At 39.2% G+C, this 12,796-nt stretch overlaps 1 protein-coding gene across 1 annotated transcript; it reads left to right on the top strand.

Annotated features, from left to right (window-relative positions):
* The first annotated feature begins 9,283 nt into the window (after nt 1-9,283).
* nim1ka (NIM1 serine/threonine protein kinase a) lies at nt 9,284-12,375 on the top strand. Its single transcript, XM_037680330.1, has 5 exons — nt 9,284-9,596; nt 9,752-9,867; nt 11,060-11,181; nt 11,265-11,411; nt 11,623-12,375. Exons 1-5 carry the CDS (start codon nt 9,313-9,315, stop codon nt 12,373-12,375), a joined length of 1,422 nt encoding a protein of 473 aa, XP_037536258.1. The 5' UTR covers nt 9,284-9,312.
* The last annotated feature ends 421 nt before the right edge of the window (nt 12,376-12,796 follow it).

Below are 12,796 nucleotides of genomic sequence, written 5' to 3'. Positions count from 1 at the left end.
ATTTATTTATTTTTATCTGTTGAGCGGTTTAGCATTAGCAAAGCTAACTTTTTAGTTAGCGGGATATGGGTTGCGAAGCTGACTCTTTAGTTAGCTGTGCCACCACTGGTATTATGCAGCCTATGTACCGTGTCTTAGCAGCTCTCTGCTGTATTACTTGTACTGTGTGCTCTGTATTGCCAGGTATTGAACAATATACAGTTGATCTGCAGAAATGGGTGGTATTTTTTAACAGTTATAAAAAAATATTTCCCAAAAGTGCATTTTTGCTTAACCATCAAGTTTTAAAATCTTTTATTTATGAGATTTAGCTCATTTTTGGTGACAGTACAAAAACAGAACCCTGTAAAACCTCTCCCCTGCTCACATTTTTATAAACATATGCAAATGAATCTTTTTTTTAATCCATTCTCAGTGCTTTGTATAGACATTTGTGCAGAGTTTTTGTGGACTATGTTCACTTGTATGCCAGGAACAAGGGATTTAAAGATCAGCGTCTTTTTTTCTTCTCTTGAAAACGTGAAATATTTGCTGCATAGATTCAAGAGAAGCCCGTCTCTCGGTTCCTCGGTTCCATAGACTTCATTGTTGTGGCCTTTTCACTGTTGAAGTTTTTATTCTTTTTCAACTGTGCATCTCAATTAACACACTGGGCAGTATTGTACAGAGAACTCTATCTGTATTTACATGAGTATGCTTATGTTTAACTGAGGGGAGGGTGTGAGAATGAGGAAAAAAGAAAAAAATGGATAGAAACAGAGGCAGTTTGATGGAACAGATATAATAAAAATAATAGTTATTACTGAGAACAAACTTGCCTACATACATCCACTTTGCAGCTGTTGATGCTTTCTTTCGTCTTGTCTTCTTAAATACACTACATGCATTCTCGTGATCGTAACAAGCGGAAAGTACAAATAATTGATCCACAGCTGCTGTGGATGGACTCTTTAGTTTTCACTTGTTGGAGGGTGCGAAGAGGCTGCTGATGCCAGCAGTGCAATAAGCAGCAGAGCACCAAGAAAATACTGCCCCGTCTTTAGGGACACTTACACAAGTGATTGATTGTGCAGTGAGGAAGGAGCGGCCCATACTTAGCAAAGCTGATTGTGTCTGCTAATGAAGAACTGATCATCTGCAAACGCCTAGACTTGTTTTAGACAAATATTAATGTGGGGGTTGTTTTATTTGTGGTCTTTAATTTAAAAGTCAAGCAACAGTGGTGAACCAAGAGATTCATCATTAATATGCAAAAAATATTTTTCTTCATAATAAATATTAAACTAATCATTTCTGTGTTAATGAATTCATTAAAAAATGGCTAAACATTTGCAAAAAGAAAATGTCTATATAGTTGGATTTTATGACTGCGCTGTTATTTAATTATATGTTTATCCTTAGTACAGGATAATGTATAACATAGCTGTATTGTTCAGAATTTTTGCTATGGGACAGAGATCTACAGAAAGCACAGGAGTGGACACTGAATTTATCAGTTTTTCTTGACAAATTTATTATTATTTTTTTTACGTCATTACAGTTCTACAAAAAAAACCATTTATTAAAACCTTTAAATAGTCTTAAAATTCAATTCAGTTTATTTATATAGCGCCAAATCACAACAAAGTTGTCTCAGGGCACTTTACAGGAACATTCACATACATAAAAGCCAATTAGTAAAGTTTTCTATCTAAGGAAGCCAGCAGACTCGTTGAATCTTCACTTGATTGCAGTCCCCCATCCTGAGCAAGCACAGTGGCAACAGTGGAAAGGAAAAACTCCCTTTTAAAAGGAAGAAACCTCCAGCAGAACCAGGCTCAGGACAAGTGGCCATCTGCTTTGACCGGCTGGTTGAGAGGACAGGAAGGAGAGACAAAAAGACAATTACATTTTGTATTTTTAGTTGCAAAAACATTGCCTTAATTAGGTTGACTTGTAACTAAAAGAGAAATAATGAATAAAAAGGTTAAAAGTATAAGTAAATAAGAAAGAAAGACCAACTTTTGTATTTGTGCTGTCATCAAGAGATGACTTCTGTTGTGACTTGGCGCCATATAAATTAACTGAATTGAATTGAATAGGATTAATGAGTTTGTACATTCAGCAGTTCACTCATGCACGCAATGTGTTCCAATAATCTCACTGCTTAATGCAACTCTGTGTATAACTGTAAATATGTGTGCTCTTAGACATTGTTTCTGATAATACTTCATCTTCAGCCTGCTATAAAACAAACTCATCCAGTTTTACTTACAAAGCATCCAGGTAATCTTCTTATCTAGTGGAAACAAAATACAGCAGTTTCAGTAAAAATACCCATAAAATGCTAATCAGTCTGCTCTTCCTGGAATGCTCTCATTCTAAAGGTTTTGTTAGAATTGCTTTCTGCAGACAAATAGTTCTTTCTCCCTGATAAAGCAATGTCAGGTATGTTATATTGTGTAAAATTATAAGTGTTAAAAATTTAAAAAACAGATACAAAAATAAAACATTTTTTTGAAAGGAACTGTGCCAGAAACTCTTTTAGTTTCCTCTGATTAATGATATTCAGTATTTATCCCGTGTGGTTATCCTTTAGTCTTTAAATTTACACACATAAAAGGTAGAACATGCTGCTTTGTGCTGGAAAATGGAGATGTCTCCAAGCTGGTCCTTTTAGGCCACATGAGATCAATGCGTAGATATTCATGGTGTGTTGGCAGGAAGGTGTTTGAAGGCTGGAAGACTGAAGGCCCCACAAAAGAGAATTGCTTTGATTTCTAAACATGGCTTAGAAATAGATTTGTTTTTCTTGATGTAAATGGGAGTAATTTTCTGTTACTGTAACCAGCTTTGTTCCTGTTTTTCAAGTTGATTGTGTAATAAGAATGTTTTCTTAGATTAAAAACATTAAAACTAAAAGTATTCTCTATCATTAATAATGAACAAGCTACAAAGAGACACAATTGAGACACAAGAGACTAAACAGCTGAGGAAAGGTGTTTATGTGAATCACTGGAACACTGGAGGGATCTGCAGGAGAGGTGATAGGGTGAGTATGGTTTCTTGATATATTTATTGTTCAGAAATATGATTGGTATTACTTGTCTCTTTTTTTCTTTCACATGTCAGAGGTAGTTTACAGGATTCCAGGGTGATGGAGCAGACCAGTGAGACCAGGTAAGTGGTATATGAAGACTGAAAATGGCAGGACAAACCTTAAGGCTAGATGTTAAGATGTTTGGTGATTGGAGGATAGTGTATGTAGTAGTTCCAAGAGGAGAATCCAAGGAGACTTGAGGAGCAAGGCCAAGAGATGTCTTGAGAGTTACCCAGGGAGTAAGGAACTGTACAGCAGGAGCTCCTAAGAACACATGGAAAGCAGAGGTTAGAGTAATCTTTGGTATAAAAGATCTCCAGAAGGGCCAAATACAATACCAGAAATTGGACAATCTTCCAGTGGAGTCTAGTTGATCCAGGCAACCTACTGTGGGTTCCCATCAGCAGACTGGAAACAGCTGTGGTCAATTGGCTTTGCTCTGCCATTCAGGAACTGTAAGAATAATTAGTGATGGGGTGGGGGGACAGAATCCCCACAGTACCCCTCTCTCAACAATTGCCTCTCTGTGATTTCAAGGGTTTTTCTGGGTGGGCTTTGTAGAAAGAACAGATGACACTGGGGTCTAGGATCATGCATTTTACACAATCTCTCCTTTGGACCATTTCCTTCCCAGTTGACCAGGTATTGAAAGCTGCACCCTCTGCAACAGACATCCAGGATTCAGCGAACAGTAAATGCTGGATGGTTATCAATGATCTGGGTGGGTGGAGGGAGGTTGGTAGGAGGGCATAAAAGACTCTTTGAAACTGGTTTTATCTGATATGTGGAATGTAGGGTGAATTCTCATGCATATGGGTAACAAGTTTAACAGCTGATGGGTTGATGATCTTATCAGTGGGAAATGGACAGATGTATCTAGGGCTTAGTTTTCTAGGAGTGTCCTTGATGTTAATGTGATAGGTGGGGAACCATGCTTTTTCTCCAGGCTGATACACAGGGGCTGAGGAAGGATGTCTGTTTGCAAATGTCTTATTCTGGTTAGCAGTATGTAGAAGGGCCTCCTTGGCCTGTCATCAAATCCCGCAGCAGCAGCAGAGATGATGCTGCACTGAGGGAGCTGCAATCTTTCCTGGCTAGGAAACAGATGGGGAGAGTCACCGAGAGGCCTAAAAAAAAGACAGTCCAGTGGCAGAGGAGGGGTCAAGGTGTTGTGGTTGTATTCAATCCAGACCAGATGTTGGTTCCGGGACGAGGGATTGTTGTTGATCACGCACCTTAATGCAGTTCCTGGTTACATCTCTCCATCTGACCATTGGACTGGGGATGGTAACTGGATGTGAAGCTGACTGAGGCCCTGAGTGCACTGCAGTATGACCTCCAGACCTGGGAGATAAACTGAAGGTCGTGATCAGAGACAATGTCAACAATGTCAGTGGGGATGTTTTGAATGCAGAAGACATGATTAACTGGCAACTGAGCAATCTCCAGAGCTGTAGGAAGCTTAGCGAGAGGAATGAAGTGTGCTGATTTAAAGAAGCGGTCAACAATGGTTAGGATGATGATGTTACCTTCCAAAGGTGGTAGACTGATGATAAAGTCCAGAGCAATATGTTACCAGGATTTGCTGGGAGTCAGAAGTGGCTGAAGGAAGCCGGTGGGAGATTGGGTTCCATGCTTGTTTCTGGCACTGGTAGGACAAGCTGTAACATGCTCCTTGATGTCAGTATGCATGAGTCTACCAAAAATGTTTTTTTAGTGAAAGACAACATCGGTTCAAACCAGAGTAAGGGGTATGTTTGGACATGTGAACCCACCCAATAACTTGGCCAGGTAGATGAACAGCCTACCTGGTGGACCGGTGTCTGGGTCAGGATCAGCCTTCCATACCGCTTGGATCACTTTGACCATGTCCAAGATAAACAACTGTACGTGTAGGAGGAAGGATGACTTCATCTATCTTGGAAGATTCAAAGGATGAAAACTGGTGAGAAAGGGCATCTGACTTGATGTTGTAGGAACCTGGACAATAAATAATTTGAATCAGGCAAAAAACAGAGACCATCAGACTTGACATGCATTCAGACTTTTAGCACCTCAAATGTAAGTGAGATTATTGTTATTTGTCTAAATTACGAAGGACTGTTCAGATCTGTCCAGCCAGTGTCTCTACTCTTTCAGAGCATTTAATGGCTAACATCTCACAATTACACAAGTCATAATTTTGCTCAGCTGGGGATAGGTGTCAAGAGAAAAAAGCACAAGGATAGAGTTTACCATCATCTTCTGACCATGGGGAGAGAACAGCCCCCACTCCAGAGTCTGCAGCATCCACTTCAAGGATGAACTGCTGCTTAGGATCGGATGGGAGAGGATAGGTACACAAGTGAAAAGTTATTGTGATTTGCTAAAAGCTGAGTTAACTTCTGGTGACCAGGTAAAAGATCTGAGTGTAGATGTATGTTTAGTAAGGTAAGGCTGTTTGGCTATAATATTTGATAAACCATCTGTAGAAACTTGCAAACCCAAGAAGGCATTGAAGTTGTTTACGATTCTCGGGCACTGGCAATTCTGAGACTGATTTGATTTTCTCCAGATCCATTTGTACCTGCCCACTCCCAAAAGTAAAACCCAGAAAAGAAACAGTTGAGACATGAAATTCACCTTTTTCTGCTTTTATGTATAATTTGTTATCCAGGAGTTTTTGGAGAACATACCTTACATGTTCTGTGTGCTGCCGGGGGTCCTTGGAGTAGAACAGTATGTCATTCAGATAGATGAATACAAATAAGCTTGGAAAGTCACGTAAGATGTCATTGACCAGAGCTTGGAAGATGTGCAAAAGGAGGACAGTCAGGCTAATGACTGATTGTTAGTTCCCTGATGGCCGCTTACTATTCTCAGAGGGCTAATGGATACTTGCAATAACAGCATTGTAATAGGGTGACAGTTGAACACAGAGGTCTCCACCCCTGTTTAATGATGGACGGATAATGTTTGTTTGTGAACATCATCAGGCCAGGACTCTGTGGTCTACAGTCATCTGCAGGCCAGTGGTCACTCTTTCAGGGATGAAGATGTGCACATCCATGATAGAGAGGAATGTTGGTTTGACAGTGGCATAAAGGAAGCCATCTTTGTGATGAAAACCCTTCCATCGTTAAACAGGGGCGTCACCCTCTTACAATGCTGTTATTACGAGGATCGCTGTGAATAGTAAGCGGCCTTCGGATCATTAGGTTGATGGTCCTCCTTTTCATGTGAACAACTAGTTTTGACTGTCACCAGCAAACTGGTTGATCCACTATGTGAATGTGCTGCTTAAAAGACTGAGTTTGCTTGCAGCTCCTCAGACTGAAGAAATCTTGAGGATAAAAGATGAAACATTTCAACAAAAAATCTGTCCAGAAGAACGGACTCAACCTTGTTAGATTGAGTTTTGTCCTTTTTTCCTAAATCAATAATTTAATTAGTAGTAAATAAAAGTACTTTTATTACAAAGTAATTTGTACTACTGTCCCGCTAAGGTAATTTATGTTTGATTTCCCTATTGGGATGTAATAATGCATAATTTTGTATAAAAGCTGTAATGCAATAAGTGTAAATGTCCTTATCTGGAAATAGCTTATTGTTAATAAAATTGATGCAAAGTAATTAGTGTTTAGTTTCTATTCCACTCCACTCTTTAGCATGCATTGATGTTGTTATTGAATAATTCATGTTTCACTAATATACAAAGAGAAATGCATCAAATTTAAGCTAAATTTAGGTCTGTTTGCAATTCTGAAAAGCTGAAATGTTAAAACACATAACCCAAGTAAATAAAAAAAAATATATATTTTTTTAACATTATTATTTAGAGACTTTTATTTTGCATCATGATTCATTTTCACTGCAGATTTTCTCTCTCTCTCTTTCTCGCCCGCTCTCTCTCTCTCATGGGACATTGTTAGAGTTTTGCTCTTAGAACACCATGCAGTTATCACCTACATACATGCCATTACAACCTTGTACAACTGTAAACATAACAAATACAAAAGATGGACTGACAAGTATCCCTCATACGCTGCGTTTGAAATAGAAATGGTTATGCAAGTATTTCAGATTCTAAGTATCTTTGTTCTATAAAGACATCTTAGATTTGTTTACTCTGGCTTCCATAGCAACACTGAATCCCTGTAAGAGCACTACATTCATTAAGATTTACGAAGAGGATCAGCGGCCATTGAAGTGCAGATTGAATAGGCAAACTTTTTGAGTTGTGCAGACAAACTCAATGTTTTCTATGAGGTGTATGTATGTTTTCAACAGTGCTTGTTACAAAATTCATTTTGATATCCTTATAGGTAGAGAATAAAAAAGCATAAACATATAATAATATATTAAAGCTGCTGAAATTTAAAAACAACAGTCATAAATAGCAATACTGTATACAATTTTAAAATATGTCATTTTTAATTTTAGCTTTTTTTGTGTGTGATTTTTTTTTTTTTTTTTTTTGCAGGCTGCCCTGCCAGTCACCCCATGGCTGCCCCTCCTCATGGTTCAATCTCTTTCTTTTAACGTCCCTCATCCTTCTCCTCTTCCCTCCTCCTCACCCTGTGGCCTATTAATACCCTGCAACATCCAAAGAGTCTGTTAAAGCTCCCACCAACAACGGTGAGCATGAATCAGATAAAACATGCTTCAGTGGATCTCTACACTCATCGTCTTTTTGTTCAGCAGCAGAAAGTAAGAAGAAATGGAAATTCAAAAAATGCAAGAAGTGGAAATTCAAAAAAATACAACAACGAAACAATGCCACAAGCGGATATTTGGAAAATGCAACAACGGGACAACAGCTTTAAGCCTCCGAGGACAAACTGATCAGAAGATTCAGTTATGGCCATCTCTTGCTGGATTGTACTGGGGATATTTTGGATGAAGCCTCAACTTGATCTTTAGGCGTGGATAGAAGTTGGGATATTCGTTTAAAATACAGTAAAAGTCATTTGTAATGTACTCATTTGTCTAAACAGCAGTGGTGTTTGGACAAGGAGGAATTCAAAAGGACTTTATCTTGTAAATAGCTAACATCTGAAGGTAAGTCCATTTTTTGTGTCACACTTTTGTTTGGTATCAAATTTAACACTGGGTCTTTCATTTAACACAGTCATTTTGTTTAACTTTTTTTTTTTTTTAAATAATTGTGGTATTGCTTATGTTCAGAATTTTTATCCAGCGAAGTTTGCATTGTTTGTTACTTGTTTGTGTAAGGTAATGTTATAGTTGTGTACATGTTGGGGATTAGGAAACAATTCTGTTTTCTTTTAGATTTACGGCAAAGGTAAGTCTGTGTATTATTAATCTGGTATTTAATTGAGCTTAAATTCTAGAATTGCGCCGCTCAAGGTGGCTGCATGTTGGAGCAGCTCTGTTACATTCATTTTGAGATTTTGCTTTTGGAAACTTTAATTCCTCTTTTTCTGGATGTAAATCACATTTTTTTTTATGAATGTTTCCTCTGGTATTGGAAGTTGTGAAGCTGGAGGGATTTTTGCTGAGACTTTTTTGGTTTTGAACATTTGTTATGATGCGTAACCATGGCAACAATGCAGTTTTCTACAACCAACAGCAGCTGATTAACATCTCAAAAGCTCAAATAATATCTCAACCACAGCTCCAAATCTCAAATGAGTTGAAAGTATGTTCTGTGGACGCATTCTCATCAACCTGCCAGCTGTGCTCGAGTGCCTGACCACCGAGATCCTGGAGCCAGCAGGAAACACGGGTCATGACAGAGGAAGGACCGGATCATCCCTCGGCACCTACAGTTGTCCGTCTGCGGCGACGAGGAGCTCAGCAGACTGCTGGGAGGAGAGGCTCCAGGAGGAGTTCTGCCCGGCATTAGGGCAGCCCTACGGCCCGGGGGAACCAAGAGGCCAGTCAAGTCTGAGTGGACGGATCGGACGGCATATGCAGCCAGTTTCTTAAGATCCACTGTGGGATGGACCTTTACAAGAGATACTTCCTGCCTACAGCCATCAGCATCTATAACATCTCTTAATGAAATGAGGATAACTAGTTACAACAACAAATAATTTCCCTTTGTGATTAATAAAGTATTTTTGAATTGAATTGAAATTAAACTATTAGAACACTTTTGATATTAAGATTTATAGATTTTCAAATGTAATATGAAAGGTCCTTAAACAACTGCTTTTTATTTTCATTCAGCTCTGCATCAATCCTCTCCATAGCGTAAGACCAACTCCACCCAGAACGTGCCTAAAAGGATGACTGATGTCTGCCCTTCTGAGAGCAACCCTAATGGGACTGAGGCCCAGGCTGGGACAACAGGAGTCATCAGCAACAGCTCCGTTACAGCAGCAGATGGCAGAGGATCTAACAGGGACTCTGTAGGAAGTACTTCTAGTGGCACAGTTGCAGTTACTGGTTACCAAAGGTTGAGCCGCCAAGACAGCTCGGACATCAACACAGACGATGAGGGGGCCACTGTCCGCCACCTCACTGCATTGGAAAGGCTCAATCTGGATATGTGCCAGGATGAAAGGGAGGCGTGGGGGATCTCCCCCCCCCCCCCCCCCCCATAATTTAGTTATAGGAGATGATTCTCTACTAGCATTCTTGTTTCTCTCTATCTGATGTGGTTTTGCTATAGTAAATCATGTAAAATATTATTGTCACAATTACTGTTTTGTAATCTGGTCACAGGATGGTCCGTGAGCTGACACTAGGTCGAAGAATTGCCTTCTACAAGATAAGTGCGGGGCAGCTTGGCAGTGGAAATTTCTCCCATGTCAAACTAGGAATTCATGCTCTCACCAAAGGTACAACCAGCCCTCCAAATGCCATGTGACTGAACAATGCATTTTTTTTTAAACATTGGTAAAATTCCATAATGAAATGGCATAATTTAAAACTGTAAGAATCCAGGGTAGATATTGAAATATTAATTATTCCTGAAAGGAATCAAATGTGTGTGTGTGTGTGTGTGTGTGTGTGCTGATATAGAGTTTACATCAATAGTCTGAAACTCCAAAAAGTGCATTGTTTTATAGCGATTCACTAACAAGGCACTGTGTGCCTGGCCACCGGGCTGATTCAGCTACATAGATGCAGACTGTCTGATGCCCTTGGCCAGAGGGATTGATTAGAGTTCTCAGGTTTTCTTAGAGATAGCTAGCCTCATCAAAGACTAGACAAAGAAAGAAATTAGTGGGTAACTCAGTTAGTTTGTGTACAATCTATGCTTAAGGTTTACTTCTTTAGCTATTTTTTGGCTTCTTTATTATGCAAATTTGTTTTACGTGTAAGGAAACATAATAACATAGTCAGAAACTATTGCATATGAGCTGCAACACATTTTGAATGTTCCTCTTGACATCTATGCTGCAGCTGAAACAGAGCCTAATACCAGCCTTAATAATGCATACTCAAACACAATTAGATATCTCAACACCATTTTGCTACTTAAGAACTTTTCTGCATTCAGTCACCTGAGAACTGTTTAGTGCATGTCCATAAATGATTTAAAGGCGTACAGTTAAGATCTCAATTGGTCAACTTGAATATTTATTGAGTATTTAGATATTTTTTAAATTTAATCAGCATTCTCTTGAATGTTGTATTGAGTCTTGACCATTTTTAACTCACCTGTGTAGAGTTAGAGACCTATTGTATGAAAAGTGAAATATAGAAAATCTAATTTAATTTGAAGATTGTGTTTAAAGTGTAACTTCACCCCCTGTAAGGACATAATCAAGAATAGTGGTTTCTGAGGGCAGCTAATCTTCCATCATATTAATTAGAGCTGTCAGTTTGCTGTTTCAGTCTTATCATATTTTACTATTTATAAAGATTTAAATAAAAACCAATATAATAAATGTTTTATTTTATAGGTGACTTACACATGCAATTTTTAAAATTAGCTTTTATATTGTAAAGTGACGATTTAAAAATAACAGGACACTTTAAGGGTGTCATGCCTCTGCTCATAAATTTCTTCTTTGATATCACCAGACAAAGTGGCCATTAAGATCTTAGACAAAACCAGGCTGGATCAGAAAACTCAGTGGCTGCTTTCCAGAGAGATCTCGAGCATGGAAAAATTGCACCACCACAACATCATACGCCTCTATGAGGTACGCCTAAATTTGACTCGGTGATCACAAAGACTAGACAACGTCCAGTGTTGTTTGTTTTGACATGTCATTGTCCTGTTTAGGTGGTGGAGACGTTGTCACGGTTATATTTAGTGATGGAGTATGCAAGTGGAGGGGAGCTCTACACAAAGATCATTACAGAAGGAAGACTTTCTGATTCTGAAAGCAAGAACGTCTTTGCTCAGATCCTTTCTGCTGTCAAACACATGGTCAGTGCATATCAGATTATAATGGAGAAGTAGATATGAGTAGGCTTGCTTAAAATTATTTCATGTAAATGTCTTAATTGAGAATTATTTAAAATACAGTCTTAACACTGATACTAGGCTTGAATGTGTCAATTTGTTCTCTTAACAAAAGTATCAAGTCAATCTTTCCAAAGCTGGCACTTGATAAATCTTTTCTTTTGATCTTTCACAGCATGAAAACAACATCGTCCACCGTGACTTGAAGGCCGAAAATGTTTTCTACACCAGCGACACCTGCGTCAAAGTGGGAGACTTCGGATTTAGCACGCAGACCCACCACAATGAGAGGCTCAGCACGTTCTGTGGCTCTCCACCTTATGCTGCACCAGAACTCTTTCGGGATGTGAATTATGTTGGAGCTTTTGTAGATATCTGGGCCCTTGGGGTGATGCTGTTTTTTATGGTTACATGCACCATGCCATTCAGAGCAGCAACTGTGGCCAAACTGAAGCAATGCATCATGGAGGGGACCTACACAATGCCCATTTGGGTGCCAGAGGCGTGCCAGAGGCTCATCAGAGGGATCCTCCAGCAGGTACCAGCTAATCGCTACACAGTGGAGCAGATGATGGGCTGTGAGTGGCTGCTCCCAGTGGAATTCCCATGTGCCATGGAGCCATTTAAACTGGACCCTTCCTATCTAGCTGAGAGTGATCCATGTGAACTGCTGGAGGAGGAGCTGGAGGTAAAAGCAGCTCTAGAAACGCTAGGAATCACTTCAGAGCACATCCTCAACAACCAGGGGAAAGACTGCAGGAGCTCCATCACTGGAGTCTATCGAATTCTACTGCATCGGGCTCAGACGAGACGAGCTGTTGACAACAAGCCTGCTGCTAACGCACAGAAAGATGGACCAAATGAAAAGGAACGACCCAAAGTGAACAGATCAGCACAGCAGACATCCAAACTCTGTGTGATTCTGTAACAGAAAAGGTTGGCTCCACTCTGGAAGCCAAATGATGTAGTCTGGAATGAAACTGCATGGATTCCATTAAAATGCTTTTCAGTCCAGTGTTACAAATAAAGTAATGGCACTTCAACCCCATTCAGCTCTTGAAACTTGAGATATCTAACTTTAGTTTCTCTATTCTTGAAAGGAAAAGTAGTCTCTGTGAGAATGCTGCTGTAGGTTGATCATTGTCTGTTTTTTCTAATGGAATTTTCACCCAAAAAAGAAAGTTATGTTTTTTTAGGTAAACGTATTGATTAGATGGCATACATAATTTGTCTGCATCATATAGACCAGTTATTTCTATCTCAAATCTGTTTTATGCTCTGTTAAGACCCGAAAATAATAGTGTAGCAGAAATAAGATGAAAAAATTAGATAATAGCAGCATGACAAAC

Source organism: Nematolebias whitei, chromosome 8, assembly GCF_014905685.2.
Source record: "Nematolebias whitei isolate Nwh7 chromosome 8, NemWhi1, whole genome shotgun sequence".
Taxonomy (NCBI): Eukaryota; Metazoa; Chordata; class Actinopteri; order Cyprinodontiformes; family Rivulidae; genus Nematolebias; species Nematolebias whitei.
This window is presented reverse-complemented; position numbering and strand designations above follow the sequence as displayed.